A 17690-nucleotide genomic window follows, 5' to 3' on the forward strand; every position below is an offset into this window, starting at 1 on the left:
TTGTAGTTTGTTTTTTGCCTCTTTTCTTATGTTTCTGGATAAACATCATTGCCCTTTTACTTTGTCTTTTTCTTTTTAAAAGCACCGAATCAGGAGTAATCGTGTTGGTATAAACTGTATAAGCTTTATCTTGAGGCGATGCAGCTGTTGTACAACCACCTTATAAAACCTGGTGTTTTGTAACGTCGTGTCTGGAAACGTGACGGACTCACTGTGCACGAGCAGCAACACCGAAGACCGACCATCACCGGAGGACGCTGCTCTGAGTCTGTCTGTGTATCTGCGATACAGTAGTGAATCACTGCTGTATTATTGAAAACGATAAATATGTCGACCTCCCGTACAGTCATATGTTTACTGAGAAACGACCTGCGGCTCCACGATAATGAGGTAAGTTAAGAGAAGCTGTTACGAGTCTAAAGTTGAATTAAATTCATCGTTATTTCACTTCAGAGCAAATGTTTAACTTAAAACTAAACGTACTCTTTGTAAGTAATGTGCCTAAAGTGTAATATGTGCTTTATTACCGCCATTACGAGCACATTTTTGGCATATTATGTAGTTTGTTTGCTTCCGGCATCAAGCTACGTTTGTGACGTAGGCAGTAACACCAGTGGTACTTCCGGTTTTGGTTCCTTGAGAATAAAAGCCTCTTCTTTAAACTTGAACTCGTCTCAAAAACTGCACATATCATTTATTCCCACGTTGTAATTTATGTCGAGCTTAAAATAAGAAATAAAAACTACAGGCCAACAGTCAGCCATACTAGTGAATGGTAACGTCAACTTCCGGTTGGACTTTCAAAAGTAAAAGACGGCAATTTTTTTTTGACCTTCTACTTTCCTACTTTTATTTTCTTTACTTACTTTTTACTTTCAGTTTACCTGAAAAATTAAATACAATTTTAAGTTATGTGTTTTCAATTCTTGCTGTAGTTATATACCATGGCAGTGCTCTTACAGCAGCCATATTTGTAGTTCAGTTTTCTCATCGAATCAAATGTGCTTTTTTATATTCAAGTGTTTACTGTAATTATGTCATGATAAATTTTCCTAAAAGATGATTATATAACCCTTATTTTGTTTTATTCACATGCAGCTTTTCCATTGGGCTCAAAGAAATGCAGAGCACATTGTCCCACTGTACTGCTTCGACCCCAGACATTATGTGGGGACGTACAACTATAACCTACCAAAGACTGGGCCTTTCCGTCTGCGCTTCTTACTGGAGAGTATCAGGGACCTCAGAAACACATTGCTCAACAAGGGCAGGTAACTAAACCACTGTTTGCTGGCTAGTCTTTCTGTGTATGACCTCAATTCCACTGCTTCATTTAACACTGACTTTCTCCACAGTTCAGCACTGAATGTGAATGTGTGCTGTGACACTTGTGCAGACCTTGTCCCCAGCTTTCTAGGAATAATACAGATGTAACAGACTCAGGAAACACCTGAGTTTATAGAGGGTTATGTTTATGCTAACATGGGTGCTGCACACGCTGTTTTTACAGGTCAGCGTGGGGCAAGTTACTACCTTTTTACCCAGGATGCAGCTTGCCTGGCATGGTATTAACCGGGACCTATTTTGTGTGTGTGTGTTTGTTTTTATGTGTGACAGTAACCTCGTGGTGAGACAGGGTAAGCCAGAGGAGGTAGTTGCTGACCTCATCAAGCAGCTGGGCTCTGTCAGCAGCGTGGCTTTCCATGAAGAGGTAGATTTTAACAGTCTTCCTCTTGCTGTAAGTATCATGACTTTATTGCATGGTCTGTTGATTCTGACAGTCTTTCCCTCGTGTGCTCGTGCCCCAGGTAACTTCAGAAGAACTGAATGTCGAAAAACGAGTGAGGGGTGTTTGTGCACAGATGAAGGTCAAAGTTCACACCTGCTGGGGGTCTACGCTGTACCACAGAGAGGATATTCCATTTCACCACATATCCAGGTGAGAGAGAATATGGCTTGTGTGGGACAAAGCATTCAGGTTCTGCTTGTTTTAGATTCTTACATTTTTATGAGCGATGTAAAGTAAAGGTCCAGTGTGTAGGATTCAGGGGGATGTATTGACATAAAAGGAATATTTTTTATAGATCACAACTTTCTGTGGGAAGTGGCGTACGCCTCTTTCAGGCCTCGTTTTGTGCATATGCAGTGTCTATAAATGAGAGCCCAGATCTGTTTGTTTTTGAGAGAAAGTGTAGTGTCCCAGTCGAAACGATACAAATCTGGACTGATGGTCTAATGCAGTTTAATTCGTTCTCAATTAACTCCATGGACCTACGTTAGAGCTGAACAGAAATTAACCAAACGGAAGACAAAACAATGCACGAAACTTAGCTCAGGAAGTTAGCAATTATACCAAAAACTCTAAATTATTAAACAATTAGACACAAATAAATGCAGTTAATACTTTGTTGCCCTCTCGACTGGCGCTAAACTCTTTCCGTTCGTCCTTATTACTTATTTATTGTCCATGTTGTTTATCTCCGACTTAAAGTTACTGCACTGTTTACCTGTTGTCAAGTTATGTCTTTAACCTCTTTGTTTACTGTCTCTGCAAAATAAGTACTTCCTTGTTCACTGGAAATAACATAATAAAGGCAACATAAATACAAATTTAACATGTCAACTACTGGACATTGGGGTCATTTACAGAAAGAGGAAAATTTGGCTCCTCGTAAAAACCTGAACAATGAAAACTGAAGGAATTCTAACTAGGAGAGGTTTCAACTGGTTGCAATTGGCAATCCTCACCACTAGATGCCACTAAATCCCCCTAAATCTTACAGACGGGACCTTTAAGAAGGGTTAAGTTATTAGAATATCTAGTAACATTCTTCCTGGTCTGTTAGGCTGCCTGATGTGTACACTCAGTTCAGGAAGGCAGTGGAGACCCAGAGCAGGGTGAGGCCTCTGTTCCCAACTCCTGAGCAGCTAAAGCCTCTCCCTGCAGGGCTGGAGGAAGGAGCCATTCCTACAGCAGAGGACCTGCAACAGACAGGTAAATGATCCTAATGTTTTATCTGCTCAATCCAAACTGTTTTATTCTCCCTTTGTGTCTTTGCGTTCTGCAAAATTGCTGAAATGTCTCTCAGTATCACCGAGACAAATTCCTGTACATTTATTTTATGCGCTTATTAAATTGACTTTTGTGTAAATGTCTTTACATGCTGCTGGCAATAAGGAAGCACAAATTGCTCATTTTATGCGGCGCCTCTATTAAGGAAATCCACACTGCTGCTACTTTCAGAATTCAATAGGCAGACTGCTGAGCCCAGATTTACTGCCAGCAGCAGCAGCACACTGGCTCAATTTCCATGTATATGATTAAGCTTTTACGATTCTTTGTGTCTTAATGCACATCAGGGAGTGTTTAACACATATGAGATCAGTCGGATGCTGAAATGCTTCTCTTGTTTTATTTTTCTAGAGCCTGCGGTTGATCCTCGCTCAGCCTTCCCCTGCAGTGGTGGTGAAAGTCAAGCTCTTGCTAGACTCAAACATTATTTCTGGGACACTGTGAGTACAACTTCATCACAAACATCACTAGTAACTGCTTATAAAATGGCAAAGGAAACTCATGGTGATGGATTATCTTCTAGGTGTAATGAATATATGTTGTCTGTTTGCAGAATGCTGTTGCAGCTTACAAGGAGACTCGTAATGGATTGATTGGTGCGGATTATTCCACTAAATTTGCACCCTGGTGAGTGTTACTGTGTCATTTCCTCCACTGCTGAATGCTTACTACAGTTTGATGTTCCAATCCTATAAATACATCACTAATGGTCCTCCTGGTATTCTGCAGGCTGGCAATGGGTTGCATTTCACCCAGGTATATTTATCATCAGATCCAGCAGTATGAGAGGGAGCGGACAGCCAATCAGAGCACATACTGGTGAGTCTGGAGTTAGAAATGACTGGAATACTTCGATGAGTGAGATACAAAACAATAGAAATAACATTTATTCTATCATAGACAACTATTTAGTCACAAATAACACAAATGTTTCTGTCTTTCAGGGTCATTTTTGAGCTTTTGTGGAGGGATTACTTCAAGTTTGTAGGCGCCAAGTATGGAAACAGACTGTTTCAGATCAAAGGTAAAATAAGCTCAAGTCTTCAACTAATTTTTTACACAATATTAATGAATGTAAACTCATGGTGATTTTATCTCAGGACTTCAAGACAAATCCATCCCATGGAAAAAGGACAGGAAGCTTTTCGATGCGTGGAAAGGTTTGCACCATTTCTTCCTCATTGTTCGATAAATATTCTCTCATAAAAGTAAATTTAAAAGGTGTGTGTATCAGTATGTGCAAATATGTATGATTTGTAATCACAGAGGGACGGACAGGAGTGCCCTTCGTGGACGCCAACATGAGAGAGCTGGCTCTGACAGGCTTCATGTCCAACAGGGGGCGGCAAAATGTTGCTAGCTTCCTCACCAAGGACCTGGGCCTAGACTGGAGGATGGGAGCTGAGTGGTTTGAATCCCTTCTGGTAAGTGGGTTTTAACTTTTGAAAAGTGAAATGGTGTATATTAAGGGCATAATTAATAAAGCAATATATTATTTCATAATGGAGATGGTGTGGAATATTTAGCCTTTACATACTTAGCCCTTTTCTTTTCATTGAAATATGATCAACCTCACAGGTGCCTCATCCTCTTCATTTTAAATTTTTCCTTTAAAGATTGACCATGATGTCTGCAGCAACTACGGCAACTGGCTTTACAGCGCTGGCATAGGAAATGACCCCAGAGAGAACAGGAAGTTCAACATGATCAAGCAAGGCCTCGACTACGACAACAATGTATGTTTGGGAAGATGCATGAACTGTTAGTTTCACTTCCCTTTGACCTTCATCTGGCCATTGATAAGACTACAACACAAAATGTCTGAGTCACACTTTGTGTTTAATATTGCTGTTACATAGTGGTGATGAAACCAGGCTGTGATACGGAAGTAATTGATTTATTACTTGGTTACCTAACCATGCGTCTGCTTTAGGGTGACTATGTGCGGCAGTGGGTTCCTGAGCTGCAGGGGATCAGGGGAGCTGACGTGCACACGCCGTGGACCCTCAGCACTGCTTCGCTGTCACATGCTCGAGTGTCTCTTGGTGAGACCTACCCCACCCCCATCGTCATGGCGCCTGAATGGAGCAGACACGTTAACAAGAAGCCGGTGGGTGTTTGAGAAAAGGGAAGTGGATAGTATGAATTAGTGCTGATGCTGTGATAGCTATTATATGTTGCACTTCTTATTCCACTACATTTATCAAACAGATAAAATGACATGTTACTTTTCAGGTCAACATTTGACCTGAAACAACCTAAGATACGCCTGCAAAATACAAAGTATTGTTAAATATTAAACCAGTGGTTCCCAAACCTTTCTTGACAGCTACCCCTTACAAAAAATCAGTGTGTGTGTGGTTGGGTAAGTTGATGGCAGTTCCACCAAAGAGATTTCCCCGTTAAACTTCTCAAATGTTTTAATTTAAAGAATTGTTGAATGTCTAAAAAGGTCATGACCCCTCAGATTTATCTTGTGACCTTTTGGAAGGATCCCTAAATGATAAATGACACATTGATGAATCAGTCGACAGTCTAATGATACTGTACATTAGCTGCTTTTCTGCAGAATGAGTACGTTTACATTTGATGCTTAAAGTATATTTTGCAGATAATACTTCTTTAACTTTAATAAGGTCTGAATTTGAATGCTGGACTTTAACTTGTAATGGACATTTTTACAGTAAAGTATCGGCACGTCTGCTAAAGTAAAGGATTTTAATACTCATTGTACCACTGGCAAACAAGAGCACTTAAAGCTGTGGTCAGCAGTTTTATTTTGGCATCAGTGGGCAAAATTTCCCCCAAAGAACTTTGAGCATTATGTAATTCAAGTTGTCCGGGAGATCACTGGCTCTGTTTTCAGGCTTTAGAAAATCTAGCTCGTGACAGGAGACTTTGGCCAATCACAGGTCGTTTCAAAGAGAGTGTTTCCTATTGACTGTTCCACAAATGCAGATGCATGTGCACGTTTCTTCAGATGGTCAAAGCCTGATGCAGTGGAGGAGAATCCTGCAGTGGAAGTTGCTATTTCAATTGGCAATAACTGCCTACACTGCAAAGAAACCTGAAAAAGGAAAGATGGACTAATCAGAAAGAGAGTCTGGTAATACACGGACCAAAATATGTGTCAATATCAGCAAAGCGTTTCAGAGATGGAGAGAAAATGTTGCTAATACAAATCACAGCATGTCCTCTGCCTCAGTCCCTGCTGCTACAGACCAGCTCGCCGGGAGGAGAGCAGGCAGCAGCTCCTGAGACGGATCCTCAGTCAGCAGCTGCAGCAACTTGAATTCAGGTGGCATCTGGGGAATGGACAGCTCTGGCTTTCCCACTCTGTTGCTGCCCTTACACAGTTTGCCCATGGAGGGTTAGATCCAGTGCTGCTGCATGATGGCCCACTATAACTGCTGATTTCAAGCCACTACAGCTGCCAATCCGAAGGTCCATCCCTGAAGCTTCTGCCCGCCCCCCCTCCTGTCACATTTGTGGTCTGATAAACAGAGAGAGAGACAAACACTGACAGCTGACTCATATGAACATTGGCAGGTCTCACCGTTCCATGATAGACTACAACTACCAAGTAGAACAGCAATGCACTATTGATTTACCTCACTCAACACTTAACACTCAAACAAGTGGCTGTGTCTCGCACAATACAAATAATCGCTAACCGTAGCATCACATGTCTATCGGTTATTAATAAGTTAAACGACAGTCGAGCCATTAAAAAACTTGGTGTTGGATGTTAGCCTCTGCTGCTAATTAGCTCATGCTAACACGCTGGAGACAGTCCTTCAGCGTTGCGTCTAACCTGTGTTGCACAGTCGGAGATCAGACCCTTGGCGCAATCCTGTTGTTTTCCTCTGGAATTGTGAAAGATGTCCACACCGCAACATGTTTTGCCCTCTAGACAGCATGCTGCAGTTGTTCTTCTTCTTCTGTTAATTGGCAGCACACCTAGTTTAAAGCTACATGTACCACCACACACTGTGTCAGGTGCGTAGATGCTGCCCTTGTTAAGTCAATGAAAGCAGTCTGGTGCTATTTAATGTTACATAATTTAGCTGCTCGATATATCGTGCATCCCGAGTGGAGGGTGTATTTTTAAATTCTGTTGCTTATATGTTTACCCTTTACAAAAACTGCCTACCCCAGCTTTATTGTTCTTATTCTACTCTAAATGAAAAAAGTTGCCTCACTGTTTTATTTTGCAAAATCACAGTAAATGTTTGATTCCTTTAATTCCCAGAGTGGCGCAGGACCTTCACCCAGAGGAAGGAAGGGCCCGTCTCACACTCCCAAACAACACCGGGACAGAGGCATCGACTTCTATTTCTCCAGAAGCAAAAACCTGTAGTGTTTGCTTTGAGGCCATCAAACATGAGGACAGAGGCTCAGAGGATGGACGCTCCAGTGATGCAAACTCAGACTGTTGCTGTAAAATCTGTGTTGTGCACTGACGTACTGATTGAGGGAAGTTGCCCGATGAGGATTTGAGGAAATGGATGTTCTTACTTTTGCTTGAATATTTGAAATAGTCTGATGTACATGCGTGCCATCAGTTCTCGAAATGTATCCGCCTTGTGAAGCACCTTTTATGGGCTGGTTTCCTGTCAGACTGCAGCTACTGTGAAAGCCACACTGTGGTTTTCAGTTTTAGTGCTGTGGATCTGTAGCTGCAGATAGACATTTTTGCCTTTTATACATTTTCATAGGGGTTTTTTTTGTGTTTGAGTTTTTGTTGTGTGATTTTTGTTATGTAATGCATTAAATTAAAAACACTTGACATCGTGATTTCAGTTATTTATTATACTGTCAGAGGAAGGGATTCGAGCTGAGCTTGCCAGAGCAGTTATGAATCTGGATATGAAAGGAGAACAGAAACACATTATTAACCAACTCTTTTTTCCACCAATATTTTCTTGTGGTGCCAACTGCTGCAAGATAGTCACATATGTCTAAAAAATGGTTTCGTTTCTGGTCAGCAAAGCGTTAATACCAGTAAAATAGTACCTGTAGTTTTGTGGCAGTGCACTAATGTGGCTGGTGTGAGGAGGTAAACAGTGAAGACAACCCTCCTCCTCCGTGTGACGTAGCCGCTGGATTTTGCATCACTTCCTTGTTCTGTTACCAAGTGAAGTGTGGGACAACTCAGTAGTCAAAAGTCACGCAGACTTTCGCTGTAATGTTTTTGTATGTTTAACTCTCTGTCGTCTCCGGAAACTCTCCAACATGGCGTGTAAGGACCCAGAAGTGGACTTGTGGACGGTTCCTATCGTCGCCCTGAATGTGCGCGTGAGGAAACAGCTGGGACTGTACCTTAACCCCAGGAGCACTGTGGCCCCGGACTGGATGGCTGTAGCGGAGGCCATGGGCTTCACTTACCTGGAGATAAAGAACTATGAGTCGTGTGTAAACCCCACCAAGGCGGTGCTGGAGGACTGGCAGGCCCGCTGCTCGGACGCCACGGTGGGGAAGCTGTTGTCGATACTGTCAGACGAAGTGGAGAGGAAAGACATAGTGGAGGATCTGCGTCCTCTGATAGGTGCGTGTGTGTCCTTAAGGACGTGTTTTTAAATGCTTATCTCCTAGTATAAGTGCACAGTATGACAATATGTGTAGCCTAAGCCTGTTTTATCGCCTGCCCAGTCCCTGTGAACTCCAGGAGGTGATTCACATGCCTGAATTCCCTCATTGCAAAAAGTATAACACATATTTAGGAGTTTACTGTGTGAAGGAATATCTGCTTCAATATATGTAATGGGCTTTACAGCTAAATGTGTACTCATAGTACTTTTCCAAATGATTCAGTCCACTTCCTGTAACATCTCCCTCCACTGACTGTATGCAAACTTGTGTTATGTGACCAATGTGTGTGTGTGTGTGTGTGTGTGTGTGTGTGTGCGTGTTGTCATCAGATGAGAATGTCAAGAAGTATCTTGACAATCAGAAGAAGAAGGCCGAGCCCCCACTTCAGGTCCCAGAGGTGGACAGCTGCCTCCCTCGCACCCCAGAGAGGTTCGGTATCACCCTGGAGGACGACCCCGAGGGTCAGTGTTTGTTTAAGTTTTATTTTTGTTTCCATTATCATCACAAAAAAAGAAAATCCAAACAAAACTTGCAGTCCAGCATTATTGCATCACTTAAATTTAATTTTATTTATAAATCCCAATATCACAAATCATAGTTTGCCTCAGAGGGCTTTACAGCATACGACATCCCTCTGTCCTTGGACCCTTACAGCGGATAAAGACATGTTAAAGCACCTGTAATAAAGAGTCACCAGTTAACCTACATATCTTTGGAGGGAGGAAGCCAGAGTACCCACAGTAAACCCACACTGACACAGGGGAGACATGCCAACTCCACACAGAGGGCTCCCCCAACCAGAAACCCTCTTGTTGTGAGGCAACATTGCTAACCACGGTGCAAACACACAATTTAATGTTCTGAATAAGGTCACTTTGCATGATAAGTACTTTAAAGGAGCTGTATATGACACTCAGAGCATTAATACAGCAGCCAAAACTATTTGCTATGTAAAGATATAGTGAAGTAACAGCATCCTGAGCAGATAATAAAGTCACGCTACCTCTGTGTGTGCTGTAACCTGAGCGTCTCTGTTTGTTGTTGAGGTAGACGGTCCAGTGGTGCGTGCATGTTAGCACATGTGAGTCCTTGTGTGTGTATCCCAGTGGCTAGTTAATCGCCGCCGCTCTGCATTGCATTCATGTGGCGGTTAACACTGATATCAAAGCAAAGCACCTATTGTTTATGGTAGCCGTAACGTTTTTTTGGTATCATGTTGAGCTCAGTGGGGAAATATGCCACACAATTAATAATATCATCCGTAGCATTTTCAGTAGCCTCCTATTTTGTGACCTATATGATATGTTTCCAAGACAACGCAAGTATGAACTTGTGTTATGCAGACCAGATTGTGTGATATTAATCACCAACAGATCTATTTATTCACTGAAGCCGTACAATATGTACCTGCCTCTTCAGAGCATACACCACATCCTCAGTTGTATCGGTCTTCCTCTTAATGTGCCTGGTGTGGTTAGGTGATAGCATCACGTATCAAGTTCTCCAGAAAGTCCTTGAACACACCGTGGGTCTCTTTGCTTGTAGAACAGACCAGAGACACGCTTCACTCCACTACGGCAAGCCAGATAGTGGATAGCGAGCTTTGTGATTACTTGTCAGCACTGTTGCTGTTTTTAATGCTGTTGGCGCTGTTAGCACCGTTAGTTGCTAGCCACCGGCTCAACCACCTCCATGTTGAGAACCGTGTGCAGACAGTCAGACTCTGAAACATTAGATCTGCTCTGAATGTTTAATACAGCTCCAACTATTGATACTTAAAGTAACAAATCACATACAGTGTGTTACGCTGCACTTTGAGCTCTTGTATTTGAATAAACAAGCTGAAATGCATGTTATGATTAATTTATGAGCTAAAAGTTGGTGTACATATATTGCGCCTGACTTGTTAGAGGGCGAGTGCACAGCTGTCGTCTGTTCAACACCAAGAGAACAGATTATAAGTTTGCATAAATGCATATCGGATGAAATGAGTGATAACAGAAAGCTTCAGTAATTAGAAATACTTATTTTAAGGTTACCAACAATCAAAAGCTTTTACTGTTCTTTAACTTTTTCCATGCTACCTGTCATGTTCAGCGGACATACCCCCTAACTGTCATGTGGTGGCAAAAATATTATGACTGTGCTACTTTGTAGTGCGGTTACATTATATTAGCATTTGCTCAAGTCAGACATGAGATAATGATCGCAGCATTTTCTGTGGTAAGGCATCGCACAGGAAAAGCTCCATCTCGCCTCCTAATCTGACAAGTTATCTAAAGCTCTAATCGCTCAAGGCTGTACTGCTGTACCATTCCTGTGCACAGTCTTGCAGTTTCCTTATCACGCCCATGTTTTGCTTCTGTGGAATATATTTCACTTCTGATGAACACTACCCCCCCCCCCCCCAAGTTTATTGTGTGTATATTTTGTTCTGGGTCGCATGCAGTTATGCAATAGTGGCTTTGTAGGGATAAATAAAGTTATTGAATTGAATCTAACTGAATCCAGGTGCCCCTGAGCTGTTTGATGCCTTCATCTGCTACTGCCAGAGCGACTTCGAGTTTGTCCACGAGATGATCCGCGAGCTGGAGCAGACGGAGTGCAGGCTGAAGCTGTGTGTGTTCGACAGAGACGTCCTCCCGGGCTCCTGTGTGTGGACCATCACGAGTGAACTCATTGAGAAGAGGTGGGATATCGACACGTGTTAATCATGTCCGGGTCTATTCTGTTGCTTTGGCCTGTAAGAACAAACATGGCAGCCAGAGCATGCACACTTTGCATGACCCTGTGCTTTTCAGGTATTGTGGGAATGCACACGAACTCTGTTTTTATTTATTTATTTTTTCAGTCTTTTTATTGGTATTTTAAGTCATACAAAATGCACTAAATCACAGATACAACAGGAAAAATACAATATACCCCCCAACAGAGCCCCATCCTCACTATACCATTCACCAATCAGACAGAATCAACTGCATAAACAGTTACAAGTACATGTAAATAAATTAATTGTGACAAAAATCATAGTTGAGACACACAATAAATGTAAAAAGTGCAACAGACAATTAAAATAACATTTAAATAATAAATTAAAATGATAAAAATATAATAATAAAATGAAAAATATGTATAATTAAAATAAGAAATAAATAAATTTAAAGATGAGTAGTAAGTACTATCTATTATAGGGTCACTTCATAAGACTGCAATATCAGTGGTGTGCATATTTTTTTATACTGGTTAAAAAGGGTTGCCAGGTAACATAAAATTTCTGAGCACGCCCTCTTGTTGAATAGCTAATTATCTCTAAAGTCAGATGGTTTGTAAGGTCTTTAATCTTGAACTTAAAGGTTGGAGTAAATTGTTCCTTCCATTTCAGCAGTATGAGTCATCTAACTTAAATATTTTTCCCCTCATGACTGAGACTGGGGGAAATTGTGTTTTGTTGTAGTTATTCAGATGCAAAGACTAGAGAATTATAAGAAATAAAAAATAGAATGTGCATTATGTTACAGTGTTACACTACTAAAGATATAAAAATATTAAAAAATAAAATATATATTGCCTCTGTGCTGAGGCTGTAAGTGTGACATTTAACTACAATATATACCTTAATAGAATAAACAAGAATAAAATAAAAGTGACCTTAAAGAAATATGTGCAGTTATGTGCATGATAAAGCTGTAAAATACTGCAGCAGTAGCATAACAGTACAGTAACTGTATTCTGGTGCAGCACAGACTAATGTATGTAGGCACAGGATGTGAACCAGGCCTGCTGTTGATTAACAGTTAACAAATATATTCTAATAGACTGTATGAGAACATAGAGAGAAAAGACATGAAAGGTTCAGTTGTGGCAGAAAGCTTAACCTTGTTATTAACGGTTTCATTTTAAATTAAGATCTAAAAAGCAGGCCGAGAGCAAGATATCTGCGTTCTTTGTCTGAAAATCTCCCTAACTATGACATGTGACCTTGTGTGCAGGTGTAAGCGGATGGTGGTGGTGGTTTCTGATGAATACCTCGACAGCGACGCCTGTGACTTTCAGACCAAGTTTGCTCTCAGCCTCTGTCCCGGTAAGCAACATTTTTGTCATGTAAAACAGCTCTATCATTCTTTTTCCGCCGTAATGCTGGCGCATGCACGTAGCTTACCTTTTTATTCTCTGTGCTGTTTCAGGAGCTCGAAATAAACGGCTTATTCCAGTGAAGTACAAGCCAATGACAAAGCCGTTCCCCAGCATCTTGCGCTTCCTCACCATATGCGACTACACCAAGCCTTTGACACAGAGCTGGTTCTGGGTACGGCTGGCCAAGGCGCTCTCGCTGCCGTAACCAAGGACCAGGCAGTTAATGGAGTTTTTAAACGTGCCTTTTTATTCCATCAAAGGGGATTTTGGACGATGGCCAAACATCACAGGTTGAAGTGCTGTTGCTTGTGATCTACATCCTGCTGGCTTCTGACTGCACTCATCAGTTACTGTGTGTATACAGTATATATTATAGTGCTTCTGTATGTGTTTCTTGATTTGTATATTGTCACTATGAAAGTCAAGCTGCACAAAGATATCAGCAAAGTTCTCACTTTACACAGCCATTATTATGTCAAAACAAGAATAACACAAGTTGTGCCTGGCGCTGTTTTGTATTTATGTGAGGTATATTGCAGAGGAGGATGTGTTTGTATTCGGGGCAGCATTTACCAAATGCTCAGTGAAGGTTCTGTGGTGTTTTTTTCTTGTGCTGGCCACTTCCTCTTGTGAGTCAACTTCTACAAGAGATTGGAGCTGAAGAGGAAGAGATGTTGTGATTATTCCACTTGTTAATTTTTTACTGACTGCCTTTCTCTGTCACTTTCTCTGTCTGTCACCACAATGTCTTTATATATGATTTTGTACTTTTGATGTGGTCTTTTTTAGAGCTGTTTTATAAAGTGAATTAATTCTACCTTGGATAAATGGTCTGTATTTTATTTTCTCAAAATAAATTTTAACACATTTGTCATGTGCAGTTTTATTTTTATTTAAAAAAGGATTTGTACAGTCATGAAATGTATAGTATAGTAAATGTATGTTCAGGTGTTGTCCAGAGTGTGTCGCGTTTGTGCAAAGTCCTGCATGTTATGAAATTAACCAACAGAGGTGTCACTAATTGAATGCTGCAAAGAGGAACTGTTATGGCTCAGTGCACAGTTAAATGAGCATCCAATCACAGAGTAGCATTTGCGGTGCTGTCCAATCAGAGAGCAGGATGTTCCTGGAGCGACACGCCCCTTTTCACACAATCTAGTTGTGAGTGATTATGTTCCCTGAGTATTGCGTGTCAGGCAGCACTTCACAGCCCATTAAATACCTTAATGTGATCCATAAATGAAACTGTTTTTGATGGTGCTACGTGCTGATGTTAGCACAGAAATATGTGTATATATTTTTTCTTCAAAAATATATACAACCATTATACAACTATACAACCATTTTCATACAAGGAAACAACAGCATGCCAGAGGTATTAATAGTCCTTTCACAATTAGTTAATTGACAATTCAGTGTGTACTTCCTTTAAAATACTGAAAGTCTTAATGGCTTTTTTATTCTTGTTTTCATCTCTTTGTGAGGTGCCTTACTGTTTGAGTTCAACAATAAACTGATTAAAGCAGAGTCAGACCATTTCGATTTGTGGAGATGGAATTTACTAAAAATGACCAGAAGCTGAATAATACCGGTAATATTTCTATCCACCCTATAGAACACAAAATATAACGTCACATCAAACACATTAAAATGTACATTAGTGTCAATTGTCCTATCTATAAAGTATTGCACATCTGTCCAAAATACAACTGAATGATCATAGTGAAAGAATAAATGAAACATTGTGTCTCAATCTGAATTACAAAAGCATATTAAATCTATATTTAGCTAAATCTTTCCCAAAAAAAATCACAGCTGGGTAAATTCAATCTAACATTTTAAAGGATACTTTTTTTTTTTTTACTTCATTATCAATACAATATTTAAAAAAAACAAACAAAAATAGAACAAGCTTTCCTCCACTGTAAATCACCCAAAATCATTAGACCAAAAGGGAAAGTTTTAAAAATCACAAGAATTTATGGTGGTGGGAAGGCTGGTCACTTAGGGAGGCTCAAGTAAAAATATTTGTAGCTTTAAGGAGGGTGAATTTTTTTATTTTTAATATGACAGTAACATATCATTTTTGTTTACCAACAACATTTCATAATCAAACCATGAGAAATAAAACAGTGATTTATTTTTGTATATAATCCTTATTATTCTAGATAACGGGGCAACTAAAATTGTTTTTATATCAATTGTTTTTATATGGTAAAATTGTTTTTATTGACAATAGCCAAGCTAAAAGGGCTTGCCACAACAGTTAGCTAATTTATTAATTTATATTTTTTTATGTGTAATATCAATGCAGTTTTTCTTATTATTATTCATAATCTTTTAATAATTACATTTTAACAAAATTATTTGTTTATTTATTTATTTACGGTTGCAGTGTGAGAAGAAGGAATGCCTGCAAGGCCTGACTCCGGGCATAAAAGGAGTAGGATGTTGTTTCAACAGCCCGCCATTAAAAGTGTGGCGGAACGGTTAACGGCTCATTTCCTTTCGGCACGTTTTATCTAATATTATTTCCTGCAGTGCTTGTTTTACCCAGAAAGTAAAATTCAGACAAATAATTATGTGTAAAAGATATAAAGCTAAAGGTTGTGTGTAGCTGACGTTTTAAACCGCCACCCCTGCGTCTTCAGTAACTACAGTGAGTCCGGAGCACAGTGCGGTCTAACGGCCCACACTCAACATGTCCGCCGCGAAGGTCCACATTAGCTCAGTAGGAATGCGGTAGGCGGGGCTGCTACGCTCGTGTCAAACTTTGGGAATGACAGGAGTGCTGCAGGATTCGCAAAGAAGGGGAAGTGTCGCCCTTGTTAGTCCTGTTTGGATTACTTTGACTTCTTTTTACGCACAGTCTTTGGATTCACGACCTTTCTACAGATAGCACGGCCTCAGCACACTCCTCAGCCATGTCGGAGGACCTGAGCTCGCAACCCTGGTCCATCAACAAAGATGATTATGAGCTACACGAGGTGATTGGTATGTGATCCTTAGCTTGTTAGCTTCACGTAACGTTATGTGTTAACCGACAGTCTGAGAGATTCTGCGGCTAGCTTCGTAAAAAGGGGGCTTATCACGGCTAGCTAATATCTTCCAAGTGTAAAGCGAGCAGAAGGCATCTTCTTTCCCTGGAGCTCGGTTAACTTCATCCTTTTGGCAACTTGGCAATCCTAGCCGGGCGGTGTTTGTGAGTCAGTGGAATGTTTCCAGTGAGAGCGGTTACCCCGTCCGCTGGGGCTATGCCGAAGTCGTAAACGAGCGTTATAACGTTAGTCTAGTCAGGCACTGACTATTTGCTGGAAATACATGCTTTCATTAAGAAGTCGGTTATTTATGTGAACAGCTAGCTTAACAATTTCTTATACAATCTGGATAGAGGGCGTCGTATCTATTAAATTTTAATAATATTCACTATATCTCATTTACATTTGCCAGCTTTGGTATATCAGACTGAACCCAACCTGCTGGGTAGCTTTAAAGCAGAAGTGACATTACATATAACACATTTACAGCGTTATATTTTCATTTGGGGAACACATTAGTTACATTGCAAATGCTAAAGCAAAGTATCAGCTACGTAACGTTACTGTAGGTGATAAACTTTTATACTGTCCCTGTGTTCACACCCATTCCCATTAAAATACACTGGATATTCAAGTACAGAACTTTTTCCAAAACACTAGTGTTGCCAATGCAGAGTCCAGAGATTATACCTCACGGTCCTTCCCAGAGTAGGGTATTGTTTTGGGCAATTTACTGCCTGAATTAATCCAGTTATGCGAGAGCTCTTTGGAGAGGATTAATCAGTATTAAATGGCTTCTACCCACGTCCCTCGCAGAAAATGGGAAAAGTCATTTGATAATTTGCTGAGTAACATCATCAGTAATACTTAATTCAAACCAGTCTGCGCTGAACCTCCAACCATGTTAGTTTTTGCACAATGATTGCTTTGTTTGCATGGCCACATTTCCTCCAGTGTGACAGGAGGTATAACACCTTTCCTTTGCAGTGTCAAGCCCTCAGCCAGTCCTCAGGATGGCTTACAGGTTGGCAGGTCTGAGGAATGACAGCTTTACTGTTGAGGCCCTGAAATGTTGCCACCCCGTAAAGACCTGACCCTGTTCTACCTTTGGCCGACTTTGTTTCGGAGCAAGGAGGAGAATAAGAAGGAGTGTGTAACACATAAGTAAAGTATTGTCCTCTCAAATCAGCTAGTTTGTGCCTCTGGTTTACTTTACCTAAGTAGTGCTGGCTTCCTCTACAGGGAATCTGTGTGTTTATAGAGGGTCCATTCTGCAGGCCCTTAATTAACCATTTTGTATATTTTTTAAAAGTCCTGGATTTAACTTTAAACCATTTCTACATTTTCAGTTTCTTGGAAAATTTGATCTGGAGCACCGTACAAGATAACGCCCTGCAATTTATAAAGCCCCTCTTGTATAGAAACCAATTCTGTGGCGTTTTCCGACTCAGTGTTTGACACAAGTTGTCAGTATAGGTTTGAAGCTGGTCAGGCTATTTCAAGCTCTGGCTGCGGCATGCTGAGGGTAAGGGGTTATGATTATCAATTTAGCCGTGGAAATGAATTGTGCACTCAGCCCGGCCTCTTCCCCTTGTTTTATAAATTGCTGAAAACTGATTACCAGTTGTGCTTTAAATCTGAAGCAGTCCGTCAACCTTGTATATCATCTAAATTAGCCGAACCCTCTGTGTGAGGTTGTGTTCCCAGGCTCCTCGTGAACACAAGTTGAACAAGAAAACTCCTCCTGTTTGGCATCTGTGTCTGTTCATATTAAACCTTGCAAACAGTCCTGTGGAGTTCTCTCTCTCTGTGCTTAGAGTCTTTGCTTGATCACCTTCTGAGCTTTAGGTCTA

The 17690-nt window shown here is 40.7% G+C and overlaps 3 protein-coding genes across 3 annotated transcripts in view; all 3 read left to right on the forward strand.

The window, feature by feature from the left end:
- cry-dash (cryptochrome DASH) lies at positions 1-8043 on the forward strand. The gene is made up of 14 exons (XM_050056715.1): positions 1-390; positions 1099-1271; positions 1618-1711; positions 1809-1939; positions 2847-2995; positions 3425-3513; positions 3627-3700; positions 3803-3892; positions 4018-4097; positions 4174-4233; positions 4340-4497; positions 4690-4809; positions 5007-5183; positions 7326-8043. The coding sequence occupies exons 1-14, from the start codon at positions 328-330 to the stop codon at positions 7431-7433; spliced, it is 1566 nt and encodes a 521-aa protein (XP_049912672.1). The 5' UTR covers positions 1-327; the 3' UTR covers positions 7434-8043.
- Positions 8044-8176: 133 nt separating this feature from the next.
- myd88 (MYD88 innate immune signal transduction adaptor) lies at positions 8177-13673 on the forward strand. Its single transcript, XM_050056716.1, has 5 exons — positions 8177-8621; positions 8995-9126; positions 11177-11354; positions 12655-12746; positions 12850-13673. Exons 1-5 carry the CDS (start codon positions 8309-8311, stop codon positions 13002-13004), a joined length of 870 nt encoding a protein of 289 aa, XP_049912673.1. The 5' UTR covers positions 8177-8308; the 3' UTR covers positions 13005-13673.
- Positions 13674-15288: 1615 nt separating this feature from the next.
- Positions 15289-17690, forward strand: part of oxsr1b (oxidative stress responsive kinase 1b) — a 52671-nt gene continuing 50269 nt past the window's right edge. Inside the window, exon 1 of the mRNA XM_050056673.1 lies at positions 15289-15793. Within this exon, the coding sequence (XP_049912630.1) occupies positions 15724-15793 (70 nt within the window). The 5' untranslated portion in view covers positions 15289-15723. The remainder of the gene's footprint in view (positions 15794-17690) is intronic.

The sequence above is a fragment of the Epinephelus moara genome, chromosome 11 (assembly GCF_006386435.1).
Source record: "Epinephelus moara isolate mb chromosome 11, YSFRI_EMoa_1.0, whole genome shotgun sequence".
NCBI classification, from domain to species: Eukaryota; Metazoa; Chordata; class Actinopteri; order Perciformes; family Serranidae; genus Epinephelus; species Epinephelus moara.